The 26,512-nt window shown below is 39.3% G+C and overlaps 1 protein-coding gene across 1 annotated transcript; it reads left to right on the top strand.

The window, feature by feature from the left end:
- Positions 1-12,737: 12,737 nt before the first annotated feature.
- Positions 12,738-23,742, top strand: LOC144525829 (protocadherin-17-like). The gene is made up of 4 exons (XM_078262894.1): positions 12,738-15,206; positions 16,315-16,373; positions 16,523-16,692; positions 23,165-23,742. Exons 1-4 carry the CDS (start codon positions 12,738-12,740, stop codon positions 23,740-23,742), a joined length of 3,276 nt encoding a protein of 1,091 aa, XP_078119020.1.
- Positions 23,743-26,512: the final 2,770 nt, after the last annotated feature.

Here is a 26,512-nt window from a genome sequence, read left to right as displayed (position 1 = left end):
ACAAATGAGTCAGATCTGCACACTTCATTTCTAGCCTCCTCACCTGTTGGTGTTTGGGGTCTTTTTTGACAAATGGCCAACTGTATGACTGTGATTACGTTGTTATAACCTCTTAGCATCTCAACTGTAAGTCCCCAGTGTAAGTGTGTAACGATGGAGCCTTTCTGATTCAATGTCATTTGGTGCTTAAGGCCCATCCCACAATGCAATATTTTGTGCTATTCGCATCTTCAAGTGTGGATATTGACTTTTGGATGCTTTGAATTGAGGGGCTGGTGTGTGAAAAAATAACACTATTTGTTTTCCACTTGACAGTTTATCTGGAAGGAGAAGCTTTGTCTATTTTATTTGCCATTAAGATGATGTCTGCTTCATTTGCAATAAAATCCCATCAAAACCTGATACTTTAAGATAGTTAAAACACGAGGAAGGCAAAACCAACAGTTTCTACTAAAGGGATGGGATGGGATGGGATGTTATCACTGGACTTTGTCATCCTTATGTAATTACTGTTTAAACAAACAGCATGTCATAGACAGAAGAACTTATCAATTGTCTGGACTGAGCTATACTTTGGTCTTTTGTCACCTCAACACATTGGGTTTGGTTTGATCACTCACAGTCCAGTCTAGTGCAGATGTTAAAAGTAATTTAAAGTTCAATATTTTGGAAAAAATGTTTATTTGGAAGTGGTATTGATCTTCTCATCTAACTCTCGGAAAGACAGCAAATAGGGCTAATTCCCCAAATGAGGAATTATTCCTAAAATGGATTAAGCACGTACCTTCCTCTGTTTTCTTGCTCACTCAATCATTCGATAAATGTTTTGATCTACGTATTCTAATCTCAGTTGAGAACATTGTTTTCTCTCTAAGCCAAATTTTGCCATATGCTTGTGCCTGCCATAGTACAAAGCTGTTCAAGTGGAAGTCTGGGCCCAGGGTTTGGATCACAAGCACCAGGCAGCTCATTGTATTACACATGTCAGAGCATCAGACTGTGGTCACAGGACGCTGTCCTCAGTTGCACTGCTGCATGATTCAAGGTATCATTTTGGTTCTCAATTGTATTATTTTATCTGTACAGTAGCTACCTTGTAACACATGGATTTTCTGTAGTCTTTAAATGTGTGGTTACATTTGTAATATTTGCAAAAACAAGATTTGCAGTAGACCTATACTTAAAGTAAGGAAGGCTTTCTAAATTCAGTGAAATAAGAAGTAAAGGCTACTCATAGTATGGGTGGTCAAATAAATTGCTCATTTTATCTTTATATAAGCATTTTCGTTCAGCTGTGGTGTTTTTTATGGAAATGTGGAGAATTGTTTTGTTTTGAAAACACTATAATGTGTTACGTAATATATTACATTATAGTGCGATATTACCTATTCTTAGAAGTGCAAAGTGCAACTAAACTTGGAAGTGATGATTGCAAGATTGAACATGTTGTAGTTATGTCACTCAATGATAAATCCGGAAACAATTCTAGCTATGAATAAAACACAAGCAATTATGTTTCTGCATCTTCTTTTATTAAATCCACCAATAATAGGCATCTGAACATACAAGGATGCAATATGATTAAAATGAAGATTGTTTAAAGCATGAACAATGAGGTGCTGTGTCTCATTCTCTCTAGACATCTGTGCTTCTGTGGGTTTGAATATACTCAATTGATGTGATTGATGTGATATATTTGCTGCATTAATATGATGTGCTAGACTTCTTTTGTATCTCGAAAGTCAGATAAGACAAAGAGAGATAAGTAGTAAGACACTAACATCAATTCATCATAGTAAAAAGAACCCATTTTAAAGGAAATGTTGTCAGATGATATAATATAGAAGTCCTCTAGCCATTATAGTGGTTCCATCAATCATTGCTGTTTTTACATTATTATGTTAGGCATTTCCTACATTTATAAATGTTTAAAACAATCCTAGACAAGTGAAGTCATTATTTCGACTTAATTCTCCAGTGGATATAAAGTGTATACAAGTACAACTATACAGTATCTATCCTAAACATTGATTATGATTTCTTTCTGTGCAGAACTGTGAGGCAAACATTCATACAGGCGAAGTAAATTTACATAGACATAACATATTGTCTGATTAATCAGTAGACAGTGTATGTAGCTTATAGCAGCACTGAGCAACATTACCAATGTCTGTCTCTTCTATTTGAGTTCTCATACCACTAGGGGGAAACATCACGCTATGCAACCTCAAAACAGGCTACACATAATTTACATGTATGGGGTCACAGTATTATATACAGCAACCTGGCTAAAACTCGATAAGAACAATATGATCGAACAAACTAAGCAGCATATTGAATGTACTGCTATTGGGATTGCTTTATTGGAACTCAAAGAACTGTCTCTGCTAAAGCTGGGAAGTGTAATTTAGGAGCTGTTTACAAAATGCCAGTTTTTTTAATGGAGTTCTACTTAATGACCCACAAAGCCTGTGTTTAACAGTAACATCATGTAATGTAGCAATATTGTGTCAGTACTGTTATATTCACGCTGCTAAAATGTGTTCTTTCATTGTATGAGTGCTTTCAGTGACAAGTTCACCAGATAGCAGTGTCATTGCTGTTTACATAATTTAATTAAGAGGTACCAGTGAGTTAAAATGGTCACCATATGTTGCATTCAAGTCCGGTGAACAAACAAATGATAAGTACATTTTGTGGGACTTTGGCAATCAGACCATTGAGTGCTCATTTTCAGCTGAGGCACATCCACGAGCAATTAAATGCTATGAATTCCATAGTCTGCTCTTTTATCTTCATCCTAAATGGAACCATGAACCAAACCCACACACAGTACAGACGCAAATTAATATTCTAGTTTTTTGCTTTCACTGTAAATTATATTCACGATTCCATAGAAACACTGGGGATAACTAATTCACATTCCTATTGAGTATATTTACAATACTGTACAACAAAAGCTCAAATCCCGATTGAGCTTGTATCCAGGATGAGCTTCAGAATGTTACTTCAGTGACAGAAGAAGAGGCAATAAAAATAACAATAAACATAAATGATCTCCCTTTAAGCCTCTTTGTTATATAGCATCCATATAAACCAATTGAAAAACAGAATGCTTCATCTCGTCAGGCAGACAACCCAAGGAATACTAATTCAGTTTATCACGGCATAGATGTACACATGGAGTGGCTGCTGCTTTCTCACTTCAGTAACAGACTGCTTGACCTCTGTCTTAAACAGTAATGGCAGTGCCTGTAGTTCTCTATCTGCAGAGTGTGTCAGCTCACACATAAAGCTTTGGTCCTGATCTGATGATGATAAATCTGTGCCAGTTGTTCACCAGTTGATTGTGGTTTACTGCTGAGCTGGGTGAGTGTCTCATTGTGTCAGTGTGGGCTGTCATGGAGACAGCTGCCAAAGGAAACAGCCTTTATGCTGTTCTCCTGCTATATGGAAGAAAGAAATTAGGGAGAGAGGGGAGAGAGAGAGGGGGAGAGAGGGAGCACAGAATAATATGTTGCATCAATCAGTCTAAATGACTTGCGTATGTAATTAGCTAACAATGTTTTGTTTCTCCGTTTCCCTGAAGTTATTAGTGGTTCACAGCTAACCTTGAAGTAATTGGAAAGGCTTTGTTGATGTGTAATGGAACTGATAGTTTATTTTTCTTCTCTGGATGGCTTCCCTCCTCTTTTATGTTAGTATTTATGAATTAGTTTCATGTCACTTTACAGTACAGCCTAATGCTAATTGGTGGTGAGATATATGGGTTATTCACATCCCACTAGGTGGCATGCTGTCTTCCTTCCTTCCTTCCCGACATTAACATGACTGAGAATTGTTGGCTCTGGTTATACTGCCGCACAAATTACATCTTCCTTGAAAATGGCATCATTTTAAACATAAATGTATACACTAACTCTGCAGCCAATGCTTCTCCAACTAGTCCCTGACATTTTAATTTGATGTTTCATCTGCAATTAGACATGCACTGCATGGCCATTGGCTAATTTTTATAAACTTTTTTGAGAATCAAACATTCACTTTGGAATCCCCTTCATTTGAAACGAGAGACTCAGTGCAGGGGATCTACCCTCAGTTCTTATTAAGTATTAATAAGTTGAACAGTGTTTTGAATGACTTCAGCTGTCATGGTTTTGATGACTATCATATCAGTGGCATGCTATGGGACACAATCCGGTTGCCAATGGAAAGATGAATGTGTTGTCAGAACGAAGATGATGAGCTGTGTATGTGAGAAAAAGTCTGCTCCTCATTGTTTGAATTTATCATAAGAAAAACATCCAAAAACAAAAAAAGGAAAAGCAATCTGTTACTTAGGGAACATCTTGGAATGTTTGCGTAGCCGTTGCTTTGTTCCATTTCTATTTCACACAGGAACATTTTTTTCATCTTTTTAATTTTCTGATAGTCCCTTGCCTCTGCTGGCCACTTTGCTGGATAGATATCTGCCCGAGAAGTTAATTTAAATGACTTTTTGAGGATGGTGATTGATCCATTGCATACTAAATAACTTTCCCAGCCTCAGATAAAGTGCCACTGCAGAAAGAATAAGGAAATGTCATGAGTTCTCCTAAATCGCACTGCTATTGTATCTATCTATCTATTACCACTGTTTCTATCTAATTTTGTAAGCGCTGCTCGTTCCATGGCTCTCACCTTCCAGAAATCCCAAACAGAATACTGAAATCTAGTCATTGTCAACATCACATATCTTGTAATGAATTCATCATACTGTTGTATACTTCTGTTATACTCTGACATTTTTTAAGCTGTTTTTCAAGGACTTCTGGCTCATGTCTAATATTTAAAATACATAAAAACAAAAAAGGGCTTTGTTTTTTGTTTCCTTTGGGATTGTCAAGGATCGTCGAGAAAGAGGCAGGTTTTCTTTTGTTTATCCAGGAAGATCACAGCCTGGGTCATATTAGAGATGTTTACTCCTCCTGTCAAAGGATAAGTTGTAAATTTTAGCTCACAGGAAATGAAAGATGTAGTGGCGCCCTGAGTACAGACACCAAAGTAATGTCACCTTTAGTGAGCATTTTTCTTGTCTAGACTGGCAGGTGATATAGAGGATAAACTCTGTTTTGACCTTGTGTTCACTCATCACAACAAAAATAAAGAAGACAGAAGAACAGCACCAAAAAAGAAGAAGAAAAAAAGAAAAACACACCTGTCACATTTCAAATATTATTGCTTCAGTCAGCTGATATCACCTGTGACGCCTGCAGATAACTGCACTTCACTCTGTCTGGAGCAATGGATGGCTAGGTTTGATGTTAACGCTGTTATTAAAAATGCAAAAAAACAACTAAACATATCTTCATTAACATTCAGTGCCACGGAGGTGTGATTGATTCCATCATCAACCAAGTCATTTTCAGCCAGCATAGGAACATCAAACACCATGACCTCCATTATTTCCCCTTTGAAAATGTATTCACTTTACTTGCCTCTCTGGCTATCCAATACCTTGAATCATTTCTCCTGGGAGGTGTTTTTTTTCTAACCTGCTGCTTCTCTGCTTCTCCTAAGAGCAGTGTAACCAGCAATTCTCTCACACTGTATGTGGGACACTTGAGCTAAGAGTGAGACAAGGCATCTGGCACAACCTTCCTGAGACTGTGCACTAGATTCAGCTGAGTGAAATTTAGACAGAGGCCCCCAAAAATAAACTGGCACACCTTATATTTTTCTTGATAATATATGATTCTTTTGTGGCACAAATCAAACTCACTTTTCGATACAGAGCACAGGGTTTGAGAAAACCGAAAATAGATAGATTTAAACATTTACATTCACAATACGTTTTTGATCTGAACTTGTGTACTCCCAAAGTCCCATTAGGTAGAGTAAATAGATAAGCTTTAGTCTCTACTTTATATGATTATTAAAGGAATAGTTCAACATTTGGGGGAAAGCCCTTTGCTTTAGTATCAAGTAAGGACAAGTGTCAAGTATACTGTCTTTCAGGTGGTGTTTCAAAGGTTTGACAAAATAATCGTAATGTATAAGGACCTTTGACCCCTTCCTAGTCAACGCTTTGACCGATTTTGGTCAAAGCTGATGCTGTCTGTAAGTCTCTTGTCCAGGTTCCTCGTCTTTTTTTATCAATACAGTCCTCCCCACAGATGTCACATGGGGTGTATGTCATTTACCACTTCAGTTCTTCACTCCAGGGAGGTTCCTATATTTAGGGCGTGCCAGCACAGATTTTAAGGTGTTGAATGGTTTATGGTAAGTGCTGACGCCTTGTGACTTTAAGACTTTGGCTAGATGTTCTGAAATCACAATGGACGTGTCAGACAGGAGAAAAAAGTGCCCTCAACTGAGCTTTCAACTGTTGTTGAAAGCCTTACTCAAAATTTCGAGCATACAAATATTATAGGATATTCCTATGAACATCAAAGACAAATACTCTTTCAGCAATTGTGATCATGTGTTATAAGCTTGTTTTGAAATTTAAGTATCAAACTGTTAGCGGAGCCTCTAAAGCTATGTGGCAGGTTGTAGAGTACTGAAGTCTAACAAGTCAGGACATGAGGTCCTTACTGAGGTTAATAATCAATATATTTCTGGATGGGTGGTTCTTCCTGATGCCTGCAATACTGTAGTCTTTGCAACTCAGGCTATTTACAATTACGGGACTAATTTGTAATAGAAATTCAGATTCTTTAATAAAACCCACCTGATTAAATGGTAAATAGTATGGATTGGCTGAAATATGTACAATGCATGTGTGTTTTGTCGCTGTTACAATAGTGTGACCGTCTTTCATTTACAAATTATCATAAGACAGACACTAATATTTTACTGTAATTGATTGTATTTTATTGTACTAATTTGTGTTCTGAACAATAGACAAAACCAGCAGCCATGACAAAGTGAAGAGAAGTGAAGGAATTATTTAACATGTTTGACCTAATGACATTTGGGTTTGTTTAAAAGCAAATAGGAACTTGCCTTGTTCTAACCCTGACCCTTTAACATCACAATATGTTGTTCAGAGTCTTCCTGTCATTTATTGTCAGAGCAGAAACTCAAAGGGTTGTCTTTTGATTCATCGAAGGTTATGGTTTGTTTTCTTGTTTCTCATAATTATATTCATTATTCCAGTCACAAATGATTGATGTGAATTGATTGTGAATTCTGTTCCAGAGAGTACAAGTTTCAATACCAATGTGTTTTGTGTTCAGAGCAGTGTATTACACACGTGTTTTCCGGACTGATTGACAAGCAGGTCATTTCAGGATTTTTAGGCGCATATTTGTATAAACCCTTTAAAATTCTCTACAGACAGTCACAGTCTTACCTCTTTCCCCCCCAATACAGATTAGGTTCAGAATTTATTAAACCCATTTTACTGACCACCAACCGAAACTCCACTGGAGGCTATAAAAATCCAAAATGCTTTCAAGTTGGACATTCAGTTTCGAGAATTTGGCAGAGGGTTGACTTAGCTATTGAAGCCCCAGAGAGAAGTTAGACAAAAACATCAACTCTTGGCCCCATACACTCTGGAGAGCAAGGCTCCACTCCTGAGTTTTGATTCTGAATTTAAATGTTGGAGAATTGGCACAATGACCCTTGAGGATTTGCATTTACATGCAAATCCACAGCTGGTCTGTAACAACAATTATTTATTCGACATGTATCATGATAACACGATTTGTGAGATGTGTGAGGCTTGTTTTGTTGCACCCACAGTCAGGCCAGCTTCTCTGCCTCTCTGTGGAAATCACTCATGATGTGTCAACCTCCAGAAATGCAGGCATAATGGACACTAGTGGAAGGCCAAGGTCTGGTAATGCTGTGTAAAGAAAACATATCTCTATTCTATACCTATATTTAGTCTTACAATCAAACAAGATTTTATTTCTGACATGTTTGCATTTAACTAACTTTGTGGTCTCTCTACAGTAGAGAGACCACAAAGTTAGGGGAGAACACAGGGGGAATGACAACAGAGGTCTCCAGCTGGTATCAAATGAGGGGTGATGCGATAACACAACATGCACATTAGACCATTACAGCAGGCCATAGTTCTATCTTAATGTAAAGGCTCATCAACAATTTGTTTAGTTTTTATAAGCTATATAAAGTTTAAATGATACAGGCCATACATTGTGAGTAGGATATTGGTGTTGCTCTTGTTATTGGATTTGTTAACGATAAGCAAAATATAGAATATCACCACACGTATCTTTGAAAGAAAAACACACATTGACACATGTTGATGTAAATACAATATTACTGGACACCCCCATACCATAGGAAAGAATTTCAGTCAGTTCACAAAATAAACATTTTCCCACTTGCCCCTAGTGACATTGAGCCATGCATAAAGTGTCAGTTTTATCTGCTGCAGTTTCAAGATGTCCCATTCTGCCGCCATCCAGACAGAATGGAAGATAATTAAATTTTGTGTTGGTTATTTAAATCATTGGATAATGACATGCAAAAGAAAAACTGCTTTCTAATGCCCTGGTCAGTCTGGATATAGTCACAGACTTCTGTGGACTACTTTCTACGAAACATCCACACACCATGAAAAGTGTGTACGGTATGTTCTGAGGATTATCCAAAGAATCTGGGAAACTGTTTCTGAAAAACATGCTGCTAATAGGCAGAGTTGGCTTAATATTACTTTAGGCCCTGGGGCTATGGATGTTTTGGAGGCCCTTCACAATATGCCACAGCAACATTAATTCAGAACTCCCTGTCATTGGACAGCTACAAATAGTAAATTAAGTGCCCTCCTACCATAATCAGTAAACGGAATAATGAAACTCATCAGTATAAGACAATACATCATAGGTCAAAGTCTTCCAGCTTTTAGGTCGTCAAAAATGGGGTCCTTTTTCAGTGTATGTCCTTTTCATCCAATATTGAGTTATAGATATGTGAGAGAGTAGAGTAAAATGTCCCCTGTGCTGCACACTGTCGTAGTCTTCTTATTTCATGTGTAGTGCTGTCCATGGTGCTGATCATGCAAATGTCACAATGTTGAGTTTGTTTTGCACTAATACCGATCTTAGCCCTCAGACTGTGTGTGTATGAATTGTAAGGTTTAATAGCGGGGTGAGACTACATGACTTTAGCATACCTTGCCATTCTTATAAATGATAGGCTGCACTGTCCGGTCTCAATTAATTCATATAGACTGAACCGAATTTTAAGTGTCATCATTAAAATATACAGTAAATAAGCATATCATTCATGGTCTTCTACCATATCGCCTGCTATTAAACAATTCAATATGAATCCATTGTTTCATTAAAAAGGACTTTAATTGTCAGGGCCCGCCCATAAAAACCAAATGCCTGGCCAATCACATTCCTCTGGCCGGGACTGACTGGAAGCAGGAAACCTCTGTGACTTCCCTGACCCAATATTGTTCATGACAGCGGTGGTGCCAATATATAATATTATAATTTACTATATATATATATATATATACATATATAAGTTTATGTCTTGTGAGGCCCCTGGTACTCGGTCGGAGGCCCGGGGCCCCCTGGGACTTAAGAGCCGGTAAGCCTGTGCATTAAGGCATTGCAGGGATTTGTCTTCAATTGTCTTTGTAGCAAAAATTTCAATTGTATTTACCCCCATTGTACTGGACTGACTGAGTTTCAGATGTGAATTTCTCAACATCTTGACACATAGAACTAAACCATTATGCATGGCTAGAGTCAACTGACCATTTAAATTGGGTACTCTGCTGAGGTGTCATGACACATGGATTATGCAGGGATATGGATCATTATAACAGTATAGAAGACACATGATAGTGGGCTAGAAACTGGAGTATAATATTTATTCATCAGAATAGTATTGTGGTAGTGGTAGGTTTAGTATTCAATAAAATTAACTTTTATTTGTGTTTACTTAGACAAACTTTGGGAAGTTACGTTATTGTTGTTTAACATTGTATTATTTCTCTTTGACTAAGATAATTTTCTTAAAATGCTGTTTAACTGCTAAAAGAAAACCTTCCTCTTTTACGTGTAAAATCAACATGTTTACACAATGTCTCATGGAGAAATTTGTTCCTAACAGACTTGTTCTCGCTTGCATTTACTCTGCAGCAAAATTCAGTGACTTCAGTGTTGATCATCATTCTCACTCACCACCATCAGGATTCCAGAGTGCTGCTTGAGGAGTGGTGCAACCAGAAAAGGGCGCAAAAACAGAATGATAAGCAACTTAATCTCACCTCTAATCATGCTTGTGCGGAGTGGTAAGTGAATCACATGAAAGTGATGCAAAGATATTGCAGGTATGCTTTAATGAGCACAGCTACTGTTTGTTATTTCAACCTCAGTGGAATTACAACAGGTAGGATTTTACACCAACATAATAATGTGCTTTCAAGTAAAAATGAATTCGTCATGAAACAATTGATGCTTCTGTGGCTTTTTACAGCCAACAAAGCAGCAGAGATGGCAGTTCATTCCAGGGTGGGTGCTTCGGTCTTATTAGAGAAAGTTATCCATGACAAAGTCAGTTCCTGCAAAAACAAGGCAGCCAAAGCAACACTTTAGGATGTGGCCTATGTATTAAGGATATGAAACCCCCTCTCTTTCAGAGTTCAGATCATATTAAATGGTATGACTGTGACAATGTAGATACAGTTGTCAATAGCAGTTATTTCCTGAGGTTTTAACATAGACAGAATGATAATTAGTTTCCCTTTGTTGTCCTTATCTCTTACCTGCAGAAATGGCCAATTTATGCAGGCTGCACCCTGTCCAGGCAAAGTTGATGCTCCCCAGAGGAGGAAAGCAGCAACGTTTCAAACAATGGAAATGAACTCAGGGACAACTCAAGGTTGATTTAGATCCTGAGCAACATGGAATTAAATGAGGAACCAGGCCACACCGAGCTCGCCCTAATGTTGACACAGCTTCCTCTACTCTCACAGTGTACCTGCATCCCCAAGGAGCCCCATGCGTCACTGAGATCTGGTCAAGTGAGAATAAAAATGCAAATGTCATATTGTTGAAATGCTGACTGAACTAAATGTCAGTCCATCTTTTCAATATAAGATATGAGATTGATGTGGATAGGCCATTGAAGGCAAGTGTGATAGCTGCAGAAGGCAGGTTATACCAACAGCTGTGATATTTGAGCTGTGAAATAAGCCTTGCTTTTTTCAGAAGCATAAGTAATTATATTGTCCTTTACAGAGATTATCCTGAAAACACCCACAGTCTGTCCTTTATTTCATCTTGTGGCTGGATTTTCTCAAAACTATTGACAAGGTGCAACACGTGAGACAGGTGGTATTGTTTTTAATTATTGAAAATAATATGTAGTTCTGAATTTCCAAAGAGATTTATTGAGAACACAGCACTCAGAGGGTAAGAAACCCAGTTAATCTTTTCATTTACGTTTTCCACACCATTTTGCCCATCTGATCCACTTCTTCTTAAGAGTGACCACTTGTCAAGTCCTCACTGCTTTTACTACATCCAATCCAGGTACAATTTCGTCGATCTATTCACAATCCCTAGTTCACATCCACATGCATTAGGAGCAACATCCTCCAGCACGTTTTCCCTCTGATGCTGCTGCTCCTCTGTGCGCGCACATCAGTAAATGAATCACGTAGCACTAGAACAGCCCTTCTTCATGCGATCTTGCCAGACCTATTGGAGAAACCCCCCAAGGCAAGATCTGTCACTGTTCACTCATTTGCTGGAATACGATCAGAAACTATGGTAAATGCACCAAGAAATACACTGGTGTCTCTTATAAATGCGTCGAGAGGATTCTGGTCAGATCTCATTGCGAAGGGAGCAGGTTTCAACAGTTGACGCGGAGAGAACTGAGCGTAGGAAAAGCGATTAATTTTGATTATCTGAAATCTTCCAGTACCTCTTTTCACGTTTTTTTTTCGGGCAAACGTTCACAGGGGCAGTGCAGAAGAACATTGTCCGAATGAGGAATGCAAGAGCACTGGGTCCAATTGGACTGGATTATGGGATTACTGGACTGATTATAGGACAATCATCGGGCAAAAGTCGCAGCCGTGCTATAGATGCTCTTGAATGACGGGAACACAAAAGGTTGGACAGGATTTACAGCTCTATATCCTGCTTTTATTCTACTTTGTGGCATGAGCAGGCTGTGCAACACGAGCAGAACCCATATGCAACAGTGTGCCGCACAGGAGAAAAAGTAAATGCATTGTGAATGGTAACATCGGACAATGCTGCATTTTGAACGGGCATGTCAGTATTTGCTGTAGCCTAGGTGTAGATGTCGCATGAGGGCAATGCGCTTTTGTAAGCGACGGTCTAACCTTCACCACAGCGATTCAAACGCTTTAACCTTGGATGCAGTAGGGAATATTAATACTTTATAGTCATCGATTATTCATCAAGTCCCCCCTCGTGAGGAAAAACAAAGCATTTCTCGTTCATTATGTTGAATTTGATCTTTTATTCATGCATTAGGTGTCGTCGGGCGGTCATCTTTGTTTACAGAAAGAGTTCATCATAGCCGAACGGCATGTGAAAGAGGTTAAAAAACAGATTAAAAGGCAATAAGGATTTACACATCGATTTAATACCCAATTAATTTGGGATCGGCGTCAACCACTTGCCTGGTTGGGGTTGAGTCCTCTAGGTTTGCCGTAATCAACAGGTTGAAAGTCAACGATTTTTTTCTTTCTGTCTGCCACTACCGCATATCCAGTTGAAGGGATGCGTCTCTCTGTACCCATTTTCTTTCTGCTGTGGGTTAAAGCCCTGACATTGAAAAATCTCAATTATTCTGTCCCGGAGGAGCAAGGACCCGGCACTGTTATAGGTAATATAGCAAAAGATGCCGGATATGGGACCATGGAGAGGGGGAAAAAATCCAACTTCAGAGTACTGGAGAATTCTGCTCCACATCTGGTGGATGTTGACCCGGAGAGTGGACTAATCTTCACCAAACAAAGGATTGACAGGGAAACGTTATGCAGGCGCAACCCAAAGTGCCAGCTCTCGATGGAGGTGTTTGCCAACGACAAGGAAATATGCATGATCAAGATTGATATACAGGACATAAATGACAACTCGCCCAGTTTTCCTTCAGATCATGTTAATATTGATATTTCAGAAAACGCAGCTGCTGGGACACGCTTCCCTCTGACTATTGCACATGACTCAGATTCTGGGGAAAATGGGATAAAGACCTACCAGGTCACGAGAGATGATTACAATACATTTTCTTTGGATTTAAAAGTGAGGGGTGATGGGACTATATATCCAGAGCTGGTGGTTCAGAGACCTCTGGATAGGGAGGATCAGAGTCATCACACCCTCCTCCTCACAGCAATTGATGGTGGGGAGTATCCAAGATCAGGCTCCATGCAAATCAACGTCAGAGTGACTGATTCAAATGACAATAGCCCAGTTTTTGAAAAATCCTCTTATGTGATTGAGATTCTGGAGAATTCACCTCTCGGAAAAGTACTCATAGATTTAAACGCCACTGACCAAGATGAGGGAAGCAATGGGCAGGTGGTCTATTCCTTCACTGGATATGCATCTGAGAGAATCCAAGATTTGTTCTCCATTGACCCCAATACTGGCGTCATCAAGGTCCAGGGAGAGATTGACTATGAAGAGAATCCAATCATAGAGTTTGACGTACAGGCTAAGGATCTCGGGCCCAATCCGATACCAGGCCACTGTAAAATTACTGTCAAAGTGCTTGACAAAAATGACAACTCGCCAATAATAAGTTTTGTCTCTGTTCGGCAGGGAGCCATTAGTGAAGCAGCACCTCCAGAATCTGTCATAGCGCTAGTGAGAGTAACAGATAAAGACTCTGGGCGTAATGGTCAACTTCAGTGCAGGGTGCTCGGTAATGTACCCTTCAGACTGCAGGAGAACAATGATAATTTCTACACGCTGCTCACAGACAGACCCCTGGACAGGGAAATGAAAGATGAATACAATGTAACAATCGTGGCGAGAGACAATGGGATCCCCTCTTTGAACTACACTAAGTCGTTTACTGTGAAAATCTTGGATGAGAATGACAATGCACCACGCTTTACAAAGACAGTGTACGTGCTACAGGTGCCTGAAAACAACATCCCAGGGGAGTATTTGGGCTCCGTTCTGGCCCACGACCCAGATGTAGGACGAAATGGAACAGTGTTGTACTCCATTCTGCCATCACATATAGGAGATGTTTCAGTATACACCTATGTGTCTGTTAATCCCACCAATGGAGCCATATATGCCTCACGCTCTTTTAATTATGAGCAAACAAAATCCTTTGAGTTCAAAGTTCAGGCTAAAGATGGAGGATCCCCTCACATGGAGAGCACTTCAACAGTAAGGGTCAATGTCCTTGACGTAAACGATAATCTCCCAGTTATTATTTTACCCCTTCTGCAGAATGACACAGCCGAAATCCCAGTGCCCAGAAACGTAGGTATTGGATACATCGTGGCTACAGTGAAAGCAGTGGACCATGACCATGGAGAAAGTGGCCATTTGACCTATGAGATCACAGAGGGAAATGACGACCACCTGTTTGAGATGGATCCGGTGGGAGGGGAGGTCAGAACTGCTCATGCTCTTTGGGAAGAGGTCGCCCCAGTGGTTGAGCTGGTGGTGAAAGTAACTGACCATGGCAAGCCCCCCTTATCTGCCGTGGCTAAGCTGATCATTAAGGCGAACACAGAACCGGCAGCAGGAGGGGGTACCAGCGCAAGCGGGGAGCAGCAGCACTGGGATGTATCCCTGCCCCTCATAGTTACCCTCTGCATTATCTCTGTCATGCTCTTAGCAGTCATGACCGCCATCGCTGTCAAGTCCAAACATCAAGATAAAGAGACTGGGAATTATAACTGCCGCATGGTTGAATACTCCAATCCTCCAGTGGGGAAAGGCAAAAAGAAAAGGATCAACAAGAGTGACATCATGCTGGTGCAGAGTGAGATGGAGGAGAGAGATTCTGCAAGCAGGATGAATGTGGTGAGCAGTCCTTCTCTCATCACTTCACCAATATGTTTTGACTACCAGAGCCCTCTGCCGCTCACACTGCCCAGGTCAGAGGTCATGTACCTGAAAACCACCCCAAACAGCCTGACGGTCCCCAGGGCAGGTTGCCACTCCAGCTTTGCCGGGCTTAGCACAGACACTCCAGCAAATAGGATGTCAGTGATACAGGTAAGGAGGATGCCGCACTGTGTTCTTTATCTGCCCTTTATTCTTGCTTATCTGCACCCGCTGCTTTGCCATACAAATCTGACAAAAGAAAAGTAATCGAGTGAAAAAGAGAAACTCCGTCACTATGAGCAGACATCATTATCACTTTTTTCTTTCCGTTTTGAAACTATGAAATATATTTCTGCATGACATGGAACTTATTGCTGGACTGTATTCATGTGTTGTTAATTGCATAAAGATAATGCTCCGTTATAAACTTGCAAAGTGTACAGGTGGCCTGCATAATCAGTAAGTCCTCTCAGTTAGACATGCAAACAGTGTGAGTCTTGAACAAGGCTGCTATGGCCCTGCCAGATCCACTGCTATAGAGTGAAAACAAAACCCTGCCTGAAATGTGGGATTGGACAGGTGTTTGAGCAGCTTGTCCGATCACATTACTGAACCAATGTGCACCAGACAGCTAGATGCACACAGCATAACCTTACAATCGCATTTTTCGCTCCCCACAAATATGGGCCAAATCCACCCATCCGCATCCAAAGTTGGCACGAGAAGGCCATTAATAGGGTCCATCCATGCCTTGTAGAGATGGCAGGGTTGTATACACGAGCCAGCTAACATGCTAATTTGACAGCATGGGCTTGTAGTGCTGTTTAGCACAGCAGAATTATCTGTTGTAAACGATGTAAATATCTAGGACAGTCTCACAGACAGTCTCATTTAGAGATGATAACACAGATGACAAGGCCTGGCACTGTCACCAGTCACTAGGGTATAGGGGTGTGATCAACACAAACACATTATTGTCAAGATAGGGGAAAGAGGATGCTGATGGCAGTGGCTAATGTTTTTCTCTTTTGCTTTGCCAAGGCGGCACATATGGTCACGATAGAGATTTGTTCTTATCATGCCGTCATCACTGGCAGGTGTTCTATGGATTTCATTGACACTAGTTATTATTGTTATAATAAAGATATAAGAATCTGAAAACCATACAAGAAAATCTCTTTTTCTGTCTCAATGTCATGTCACTCAGGCTATTGTTGAAAATTGCATGAACATTTTAAAATGGCCAATGCAAAATATTATTTCCCTTTTTTATTTCCAGACGGAAAATTTCCCCTCAGAGCCCAATTATGCTGGCAGCAGGCAGCCATTTGTTCAAAGGTAAGAGCTCTATCCAAAAGCTTCCTGACCAGTGCATTTAGCTTTTTCATCTTTGTATCAAGCTAGCTGACTATGGCAATCAAATAAGAGCGCTCGCACAGAGGTAATGGCAACTTATGTTTCTTTTTTTCCCCTCCATTCTGCTGCAGCTCAACATTTAAGGATGCAGAACGAGCAAGCCTCCGAGACAGTGGCCATGGTGATAGTGACCAGGCTGATAGTGACCAGGATACTAATAAAGGCTCACACTGCGACACGTCTGCTAGGGAGGCCCTCAAGATGAAAGCAACAGCAGTTAATGGCCAGCCTTTTGAGCAGGGTGAGTGAATGCACTCTCTTCCTGACATCTTGAAGATGCTCAACTGACTATTGTACCCCACATGTTTGTTATACTTTATGCACTGAGAACATGCAGCTCATTGGTGTTTAAGTGGAGGTCCACCAGTCCATGGATACAGCCAACGCAGACAAATAGTTAACACAGAAGATGTAAATCCACACTGTAATCAGATGCAGGTCGTGTTACTTTGTACTGCTTTACATTGCAGACAGCCTGAGGTGTGTTGCAAAGATGACATGAAGGCACTAGAGTGGAAGGTAGATGGTAGTTTAAAAGGATGAAAGAGTCCGTTGGCTGAAGGTAGAATGTTCAAACATCTTGTGTCTGATTTTGCCATCAAACAGGCTCATATGCATGGCAAAGCGTACCTCCGTCTGTGTCTCTTTTGATCACGTCATTATTTGAACACAGATTCGTCGCATGGATGTCTTGAATGACACGACAGAGACAAGAAAGCGCGAGAGTGCAAAATGACAGGTATTTCTGGTGCAACATGACAGAGTGTTTCCACCTTTTGCTTGAAAAGATTTTCTCAGTTATTATCGGTTTTGCCGTGGTTACACTGTTTTGCGTAGAGCTTTGCTTTCTGAAAATAGAAATGTTAAATTTGATTTCACAAATCTGACACTGCCAGGAGTATAATCATAGATGATTGTCAATCTGTTGCAACCTGGCTGACCTGATAGGGACTGATATATTTAGCTATTGTGGATATAAACTGAAAATATGAAAGCAACTCTCACTGGTGAGATAAAAGATAATAGGGGACTTGATTGAAGTGGTGGTTTTTCTCATTTCCTTGTGTGAGCCATGCAAGGTACTCTGGCTCTGGTCATCAGGTCCCTATGCAGTACTTTCCACAACATTTACATTGCTATGAACTGTTTGTTTGTGGGATGCTCAGGAGGGCAGAGATGGAATCACTCTTGCGACTGCGGGAAGAATGTGTGAATCTCTCACTCTATCTCACTTTTGTGTGTGTGTGTGTGTGTGTGTGTGTGTGTGTGTGTGTGTGTGTGTGTGTGTGTGCTATGAGGAATTATGGCAGACCAAACTTGACTCTGTGGGAGGTGTAAATTCAATCACAATGTTTTTTGCAGCACATTTCTGAATCTGATTCAGCCGAAGTTCTAAGGCCAATCAAAGTTTCAGTTTTTATACATGCGAGACTGAATATTTACATGTGCAGCGCTGACGCTCGCTTGACAGTAATGTCAGTTAATTTAAAGACCTGCATTTGTTAGATAAGAGAAATGAAAAGAAGTGGGGCATTGCGTTTAATATTAATAGTTTTTTCTAATGCCTTTCCTGTTTGCATGTGAGAAATGTAGTTAAAAAACAAACTAATGGTCAGATTAAATGCTGTTTTCTCTCAGGGTTGGTCCGTTGAACATTAAATGGTGTCACTGTCTGCTTAGTACAAGATGGAAGATCTATATTACGCATAATGCCCTAGACCTGATCACACAACACATCACTCTCTAACCCACACACTCCTTCTGTCTCTCTCGCACACACACACACACACACACACACACACACACACACACACACACACACACACACACACACACACACACACACACACACACACACACACACACACACACACACACACACACACACACACACATATACAGGTACATTTATTGAACAACAAAGCCACTGGTTTGCAGATTCTGACAAGATAGCGCTATTATCCAAAATGGAGACACCACAGAATTATAGTTCCAAATGCACCAACACAAAAGCTTGTGGGTTAAGTAGTATTGCTTTTATGTCTTTACCTTTACCATCCCTTTAGTCTCCTGGCTGCTTTGATACAGGTAATATATGCACCTGTGCAGCTTCCACTATCATGCACTCTGAATATTTATTCACTCTCACAGACACCAGATGCACAGTGGATATGTTGCTAGGCTTTCTCGGATTCTATTTATAATGGGCAGGCAGTTTCTTTGTTTTTTGAGAACATGTCAATGTTCTACTCACAGTTGCTCATAAGATCACAGCTATTTTGTCACTTTGTCTTCATTCTATTATGTGACTATGTAAATGCATTGGACTATATAAAGCCATTCTATAACTCCACTCTAACTCTAACTGTCATTTCAGAGCTATTACTTAACACATTTGTATTCAGTGATGAAATGGAAATGGAAAGCCAATGCCAGGCACAACAGATGAGAGCACCCTAACTTCCTCATCGTCTTCCGTCTGCCTTTTTGTTTTTAAATAATAGAAATTATACTAACAGTAGTGTTATACATGTATTTTCCCCATATTGTTAAATGTAAATAATTTATTATGTTATAGAAAAACTATAGTGTGTGATTATGACTGGAAAAATAATACAAATCTTTATCTCTTGTAAGCATTAAGAATTACATGTAAACATTCAGACATGATCCTTAAATTGCTCCTGGTTATATAGCGAGAAAAATAGCACAATGACAAAAATACCTTACTGTGGTTTTGTTTAACCTTCTAAGCACATACATTCCTTTGCATCAGCGTCATCTGCTAGCTCCTCTGCAGTGGTGATAGGTACCATGGAAATGAATTCAGCATCTCCCCGCTTCTCCTCGCTTATGCTTATTGTTTTGGCCTTGTGTATTTGTGCCTAAAAAATACTTTTCTCTGTGGCGCTAGAAAAAAAAGCTGGGAGAAACATAAATACACAGGACACAGAGCTGTAATCTGAGGTGGAGTTGCTTCAAAGCGCATCAGTTTTAATATGCAGGATCTGTGTTGCAGTTTTGCCAAATCAAAGCCATCATTTAGTTGTCCCTTTTGATGTAAAATGCATTTTGAACTGAAATGTGTATTTTCTCTTGATCTTGGTCCTGACAGATATAGCACCAAAATGGTCTATGCTAAGGATGTAACAATGTAAATTCACATGATTATGTAACACGACAGGGGGGAAATCACAGTATGCAGCCTAGAAATTAAACTTGTTTAAAAAATCTAACAGTAAAAATGGCTTGTTTTAACTTATAGTTATATGTGTGTTGCACTACAAACTCAGTACTGAGGTTAATCAACATTAATTATTAAAAAACAGACTTTGCCATTACGCTACTACACATTTTACAACTTAAACTGTAATCACCATGCTTCTCTGTTGGTTAGCTGCCTATATACCTTTTAAAAACACAATACATCTTATTAGCCTCATTACTGTGATCTAATTTTATTTTAAACCCTTTAACCAACTTCATTTATGCTACATATGAGACATTCTCACTTTTTTTTTTTTATTTCAATCTCCTTTGTTTAACCAGTAAATGGCCAAGAGGTCAGCAGAAAAACACTGTTACAACAATAAATACAAACAGCATTAACAGACTGTCACACATTGCAAAAGAGTAAACACAAAGAATACACAAAGAGTTGAGTCGGTATCCAGGTAAAATGTCAACAGGAGGAACTTATTTTATTTACTTATATACTTATTTATATCATAATAAAGGCTGTTGCATGGATTATGATGGTATGTCACATTAGCAGGTAAATCATGGGAACATTCTTTGTGAAAGCCAAATAAGGTGGATAGTGTGCACATCCAGGGGTACAGGTGCAGAACAAAAAACAGCATACATAGGAAAGGTTGAGGTTTTCCACACAGTGACATTTACAATGTCCACAAAAATGCATTAAAAACGTTACGACCTGCAAAGTCTTTCTCAGTCAAACATCCATGTGAACAAAAAGCTCTTCCTATGATTAGATTGCATGATACAAAAGGGCACCCATTATCTTACACCAGTTTACTACGCACATAAAAAACCACATAATGTCATAAGAACATTATTGTAGCCCATAAAGGACATATATGATCGATTTTTCTTGGAAGAAAATGTGGAAATGCATTTTCCTTTAACATTTTTAACGTTTCATTATTAAATCTCTAAAACAGTTACGGTGTAAAATTAACAGCCCCATTTCGCTTTTTAAATCTCCGTCAAGTCATCGAATAATTAACTGTTCCTTTTGTCATATGGCTGGAAGTGTGCATGTTTGTGTGTGGGTGTTCATGGACCTGAGCAGATAGTGGTGGCACTTTGCAAATGAGCTTGCTAGCAAGTGTGGCACATGGTGCTGGCTTTCACATCTCTTGGGCTTGTAGAGCAGAGATGGTAGAACTTCCTCCAGTAAACTGGCCGAGGCTGGCAGGGTGAGGAAGGTATTGCTGCCTTTGAACAAGAGCAGCTCCACACCTCTTCTGGGAAGAGCCTTGTCATGTGGAGCATTCCCCCGTTCCAGGCTGATATTCTCGTTCTCATCAGGGTTAGGTTTAGAAATAAGATCAAATGCCTCATTCGTCACTTCGCTCATTGTCTTTGATATCACAGAATGACATGTGAGCAAGATAGAGAGGCCTTATTTATAGACCAAAGCTATGAGAGCTGATCAGTGGAGTATCAAGCCATGTTGTGATTGGTTATTCCCATAGAAAAAAATGGTTTAATGTTTTGGTTGGAATCTTTGGAGACAGATTTATGAGAGAAAACGGATGTGAAGTGTTAATGTTTGACTGTGTGAGTATGTTTTATATTTTCTGTCATAATATTAGAACATTTGGTTCCTGTGGGGAGAGACACCAAAATCTGGGAGATGTTGCAGATGTGATGTGTGTTGTATTTTATCTTTTACCTGCTCATTCATTTATTTCATACAGTTGTAGTTTTAACAGGAAACACAATGTACACAACTTAAATAAATAACCAATTTCTGATTGATTCAGTGATCATTATCTTCATTTTGTTTGCATATCTAGCTTAAAGAATGTCATTACAACCTCATGGCAATCACAGCAAAGAAAAAAACGTGTATTTAAGAAAGATCAGTCATCAGAACAACAGGACTTATTATTTTTCTAATTAACAGGTAAACTGTCATTTACTACCAATTTATAAAGACATCTTTGAGATATTGCTTCATGCCTCTACATGCAAAATACCTTGATGCATGATTGTCAAATAAATTTTGATAGCGTAGTGTAATGGCTACAGAAATAAAAATGACACCTTCTTCATCATAACGCTGTGGAAATTGGCTCATTCTATGCAACGCTCTCTTTATGCTTATTTCATGTCTACCAGGGTTAGATGTGGTGTGAAATGTAAAAGACTGATTTATGGCATAAAGATAGAACCTTACCCATTGCTCCACCTGACACTAATACACACGCTGTCACTCGCACATGTTGTACAGTCCTGTGGCATTTGGCTTGGTGTTCAGCATCCATCAACTAATGCAGCTGACGTCTACTACAGGCATGGGATAATCAGGGAACCACTTCAATCAACAAAAAGTGGTCAAGAAGACGAGGTTACATGTTTTCTATGCATCATCAACTGACATAAATGACCAGCCCTCAATTTGAAATGCTACTACTACTAGTGTTAGTCTACTGGCACTGAGTTAATACTTACAATGTGGACTATATTTAAAGCTAATTGTTTTTCATTTTTGCCAATTTTCACCAAAGCATATCAGTTCATATGAGTTTCCACACATACAAACATAGTTTGTAGAAACTGACCACAGTGTATAGTAAACAAGGTCCTCTAGTGGCAAGGACAGGTCAAATAAGTACATTGATACGGAGTGAAATGAATCCCTCAAAGTAATTAGAAAAAATACTAAAAGTCAAACTAATGAGTGTTTGTGTTACAAATTCCAAAGCTCCAACTTGAATTGTAATCTTAGATATAGATCTGATTGTCACCCATTTTTTGGATATCCAAAATAACCACCCATAAATTCCCATCTATAAATTGTGAAAAATACAAAACTGAAAAATAATGAGCCCTAATAATATTCTAACTAACAACATTCTGACTACAGAGTTTCCCACCACTTTCTGATCAGAAAAATTGTAAATATCACTGTGCATGTAAATTTTACAGTTGTTTTTCTGTGTATTCAACACAAACATGCTGCTGCTGGAAATGTAAATGAACAACACATCACTTCCTCTGCACCAGATGATATTTTCCTGGAAACACCTACACAGGTTGTTGAGAAAACCAGAGGGGAAAAGGTTTCATGGATAGCCTGACTTACTCAATTGCTACCTTGTCTAGCATGACGTTTGTATGATGTTATCATTTTAAGGTTATATTGTGAGTGATGTCTCAAATAGAAAAGCCTGTACATTACTAAATCATTACATTGCTAAATTTGAACTCTCCAATAACTGCTGCAACAGGCTGCTTATTTTATAAAAATTATTGTGATGCATATTAAATAACTTATATCAGGAAAGATAATATTGTTGGATTTTTATATGTAGGATTTTAAGAATAGTACTGGAAATGTGTGTTTGTTGAAGTGTTTTATTATTGTTGCGCATCCTTCAAAATGTCATCTACATTTTCTTCTTGGTTGTTTGTTCTTACCCCAGCAGGGTCCAATAACAAATGTTTAACTGTTTTTGCAGAGCAAGACAAATCAGTCCACTGCACCGATGAATGTCGTGCACTGGGACATTCTGACAGATGCTGGATGCCAAAGTTACGGGTAGGAAGCCAAGCAGACAGCGCCGATAATCGCACCAACCTTTTCATCCCTGTGGGAATGGATGCCATGGTAGAGACAGAGATTTATGGCACCATCAGCTGCAGCAGCAGAAAAACCCTCAGCACGTTTGGAAAGGAACAGCGGGACAGTACAATCCTTGTGGCCAATGTCAAACCTTACTTAAAATCACAGCGTGCACTAAGCCGACCGCTACAGGAGAGTCCATCTGAGTCCACTAGTCCCACCAAGAGTAGTATGCCCCTGGACTTGGCCAACCAAGAGTCCAAAGAAGAGAGGGAGGGGGGTTCAGACAGCAGTGCCTATGGCCCTCCAGATGGCCAGTGCTCCCCACTGCACACCGAATTGGAGGAGCCCTCCTACCTGACTTGTGAACTCAGGTCTAAGTCTCTGTCAAGCAGCTTCATTCACAGCTCTGTCATCAGCCAGGAGTGTGGGGGGTCAGATTGTGCTCTTGACCCGCGGGACTCTGGTAACTGACAGGCCAGGTGATCCCGCTCGCTCTCACCTGCCAGGGGTGTGATGATGATATCACAGATTAATGACCAAGAGGTGATTTATTTTGATCCACAGAGGTGTCCAGGCACACATTGTATAACCAAAAACCATCTGCTTTGTCTGTTTTTTTTTAGTTTGTGACTTGTTGTGTTTAGGTGAAATATGTGTCCTTGACTGATGTGAAGGTTTGGGGGGGGAAACCAGTGCTTACCTGACTTCAAGTGTTTTCATGGTGTACTGTACCTGTCAATTTAGGTGTCTGTATTTTACACATTTCAAGCTCCAATTTTGTGAGGCTGTGGAACAAATTGCTACTGTTAAACTATCGAGTCCTGTCTGCTTTTGTACAGTGAAGCTTCCTGTCTCCATTTAGTGTATAAGCAACATCTCTTTGAATATCACAGACAACTGAAATACATATCAGTGATGTTAAATACAAAAGTGAAGTGTCTTATGAACTGTTAATGGTGGTTAAACAGGGAATGTCCCTTTTCATAACACCATTTGAGGTTCTATAAAAACAGTTTTTTAAGAATGTATTTGTAATTTTATTGTTGTCCTCTGCAGTTTATGTGAAAATAAGCGGAGCTTACACGTGAATGTGGGCTACTGTACTTGTTGTGTATTTTATTAAATTTGTATACACTGTTTGCATGGAAGGCAATTATTTTCGACTGGTAACAACTTCTGAAGCTGTCAAGTTGTTATGTGAGGGAAGTGAATTTATGTGTACAAGGTGCTTAATACGTGTTCATGACAAAAAGCACTCTGCAAATGTGCCATCTTTAGCTATACTCTGTATACCAGCACATCTTATCTAGCAGTAGTCTAGATTATAGTAAGGGGAATTTAAAAGAAAAATCACAATCAACATTTTACACAGTTATTTATATTCAAAAAATGCAAATAAAACAGGCACTGTGTGTGCACCCAAGATAATATGAGTTGACTTCCTCTGCTCAATGCTTTTTGATAGGTATGCATCATAAGGTGGAAATCCTGCTCACGCTTTTGTACTCTAAAATTCAAAGTCATCAGAGCTGCTGTCAGTTAATGTCTACTTGTAATAATATGTTTATTTATGAATGTGTCTGACAAATAACTAGACATGGATCTAACAAAGAAGTTCAGCTTAAACTAGCAGTTACCAGCGAAGAACTTTTTGCAGTGTATTCTTTGATGAATTAAGTGACATTTTAATGATCACTGTGGAGAAAGTGGGTCATCGCAGCAGCAAAGGCTTGAACAAATAGTGCATTAAAGGTTATCACAAGTAAATAAAGAAAAAGAGAATTATCCAGAGGTCCATCATTTGCTCTCTTTTTTTTTTATCAGATAGATATATATAGTCTTTATTGTCCACTGGGGAAATTTGTTTTCACAGTCTGTACAGGGCCTCACAAATATACATACATACACATACAGTAAACATTAGATTTGCAAAGGTGCATGTGCAAATGTTATATAAGTTTATACTATATGCATTGTGCACTGTTTAGTATTCAATCAAATGCAGAAAGGATGGGTATAGTGACAGAAGGCCACGGTCCGCAGACATATTAGAACAGCCTGATCCGCTGCAATCCATCCACATTTCTTTGCAAACATAACCTGTATTATTCTTTCATGCAGATGACAAGGACATGACTGTTGCTGTGACCAGAGTAATGCTATTTATCCACTACATCTGCTGGACATAGTCTATATAGAATGATTAAGTATAAACATGGATGTATGTTTACCGAGATAAATCACTAAACTTAGGAATCCTGGAAATGTAAAAAAAAATATTGTTTTTCATCTGCAAAACAATCACACAAAAGCCTCCTGTTTCTTTTTTCTTTATTTATGTTGTTTTTTTGTTTTTTTTTACTTAGTTTAGTTTAGTTTCTCCATCTGGAGATACTGACTTTTGTCAGTGAGCGGTTTTCAGAATGCCTTGTTTTTCATGAGCTCTGTATAACAGAATCCTGTCATCTACTGAGAGCTGACTATAAGTACGACTCAGTACTTTCTCCTCAGGGAAAACACATTAATTTGGATTTTGATTTGCATTTGTTTTGGTGCTGGTATTGACACAATTCCAGACCTAGATGTCTCATCTCAGCAGGCAGCTCTGATGAGCTCATCTGCATAAGTTGAAATACTCTTTGAGAAAGAGATTGCGTGGGTCACAGCAACACATCCCATTGAAATACAGACAGAAACATCACATCATTTTATCTGTATCAGTCCCAGGGTATCAGAACACGGCGGATGAAGACAGGTGAGCAGAATGTCAAGTAAAAGGCTTGAACCATTTGCTGCAACACTTACTCTTCCAATTGTTTAACACTATATCACTGTTTTACATCACAAGGAAGTAAAACAGGTTAAACTTCCACTTCTGCCATAATTATGCAAAATTTGCTTTGAACCAACCCATTTCTTAATTAACACTGTGCTACAAGTACAGATGCTTGACAAGTGGTATGTTGTTAAGGGGAGCTGAATGCAGATTAAGGACTAGCATGCGGTGTTGAATGAATACGACTTGTCTCTCAGAATGATTACAGTCACAGTGAAAGGGAATTACAGACAATGAAACAGATCTGTGTAATACCTCCATTCTTCTACATTTTACATACACAAATGATCTATTCAGATGAAAATGGAATGAGCAGTGTAGCATCCAGTTGTGAAAAATTGACATGCTCACCCTGAGTACTTAAGCTTTTAATTCAATAATTCAATAACACAGCCGATTAAGAGC

The sequence above is a fragment of the Sander vitreus genome, chromosome 11, assembly GCF_031162955.1.
Source record: "Sander vitreus isolate 19-12246 chromosome 11, sanVit1, whole genome shotgun sequence".
Taxonomy (NCBI): domain Eukaryota; kingdom Metazoa; phylum Chordata; class Actinopteri; order Perciformes; family Percidae; genus Sander; species Sander vitreus.
The sequence above is the reverse complement of the archived record's forward strand: the minus strand, read 5'-3'. Positions and strand labels throughout refer to the sequence as shown.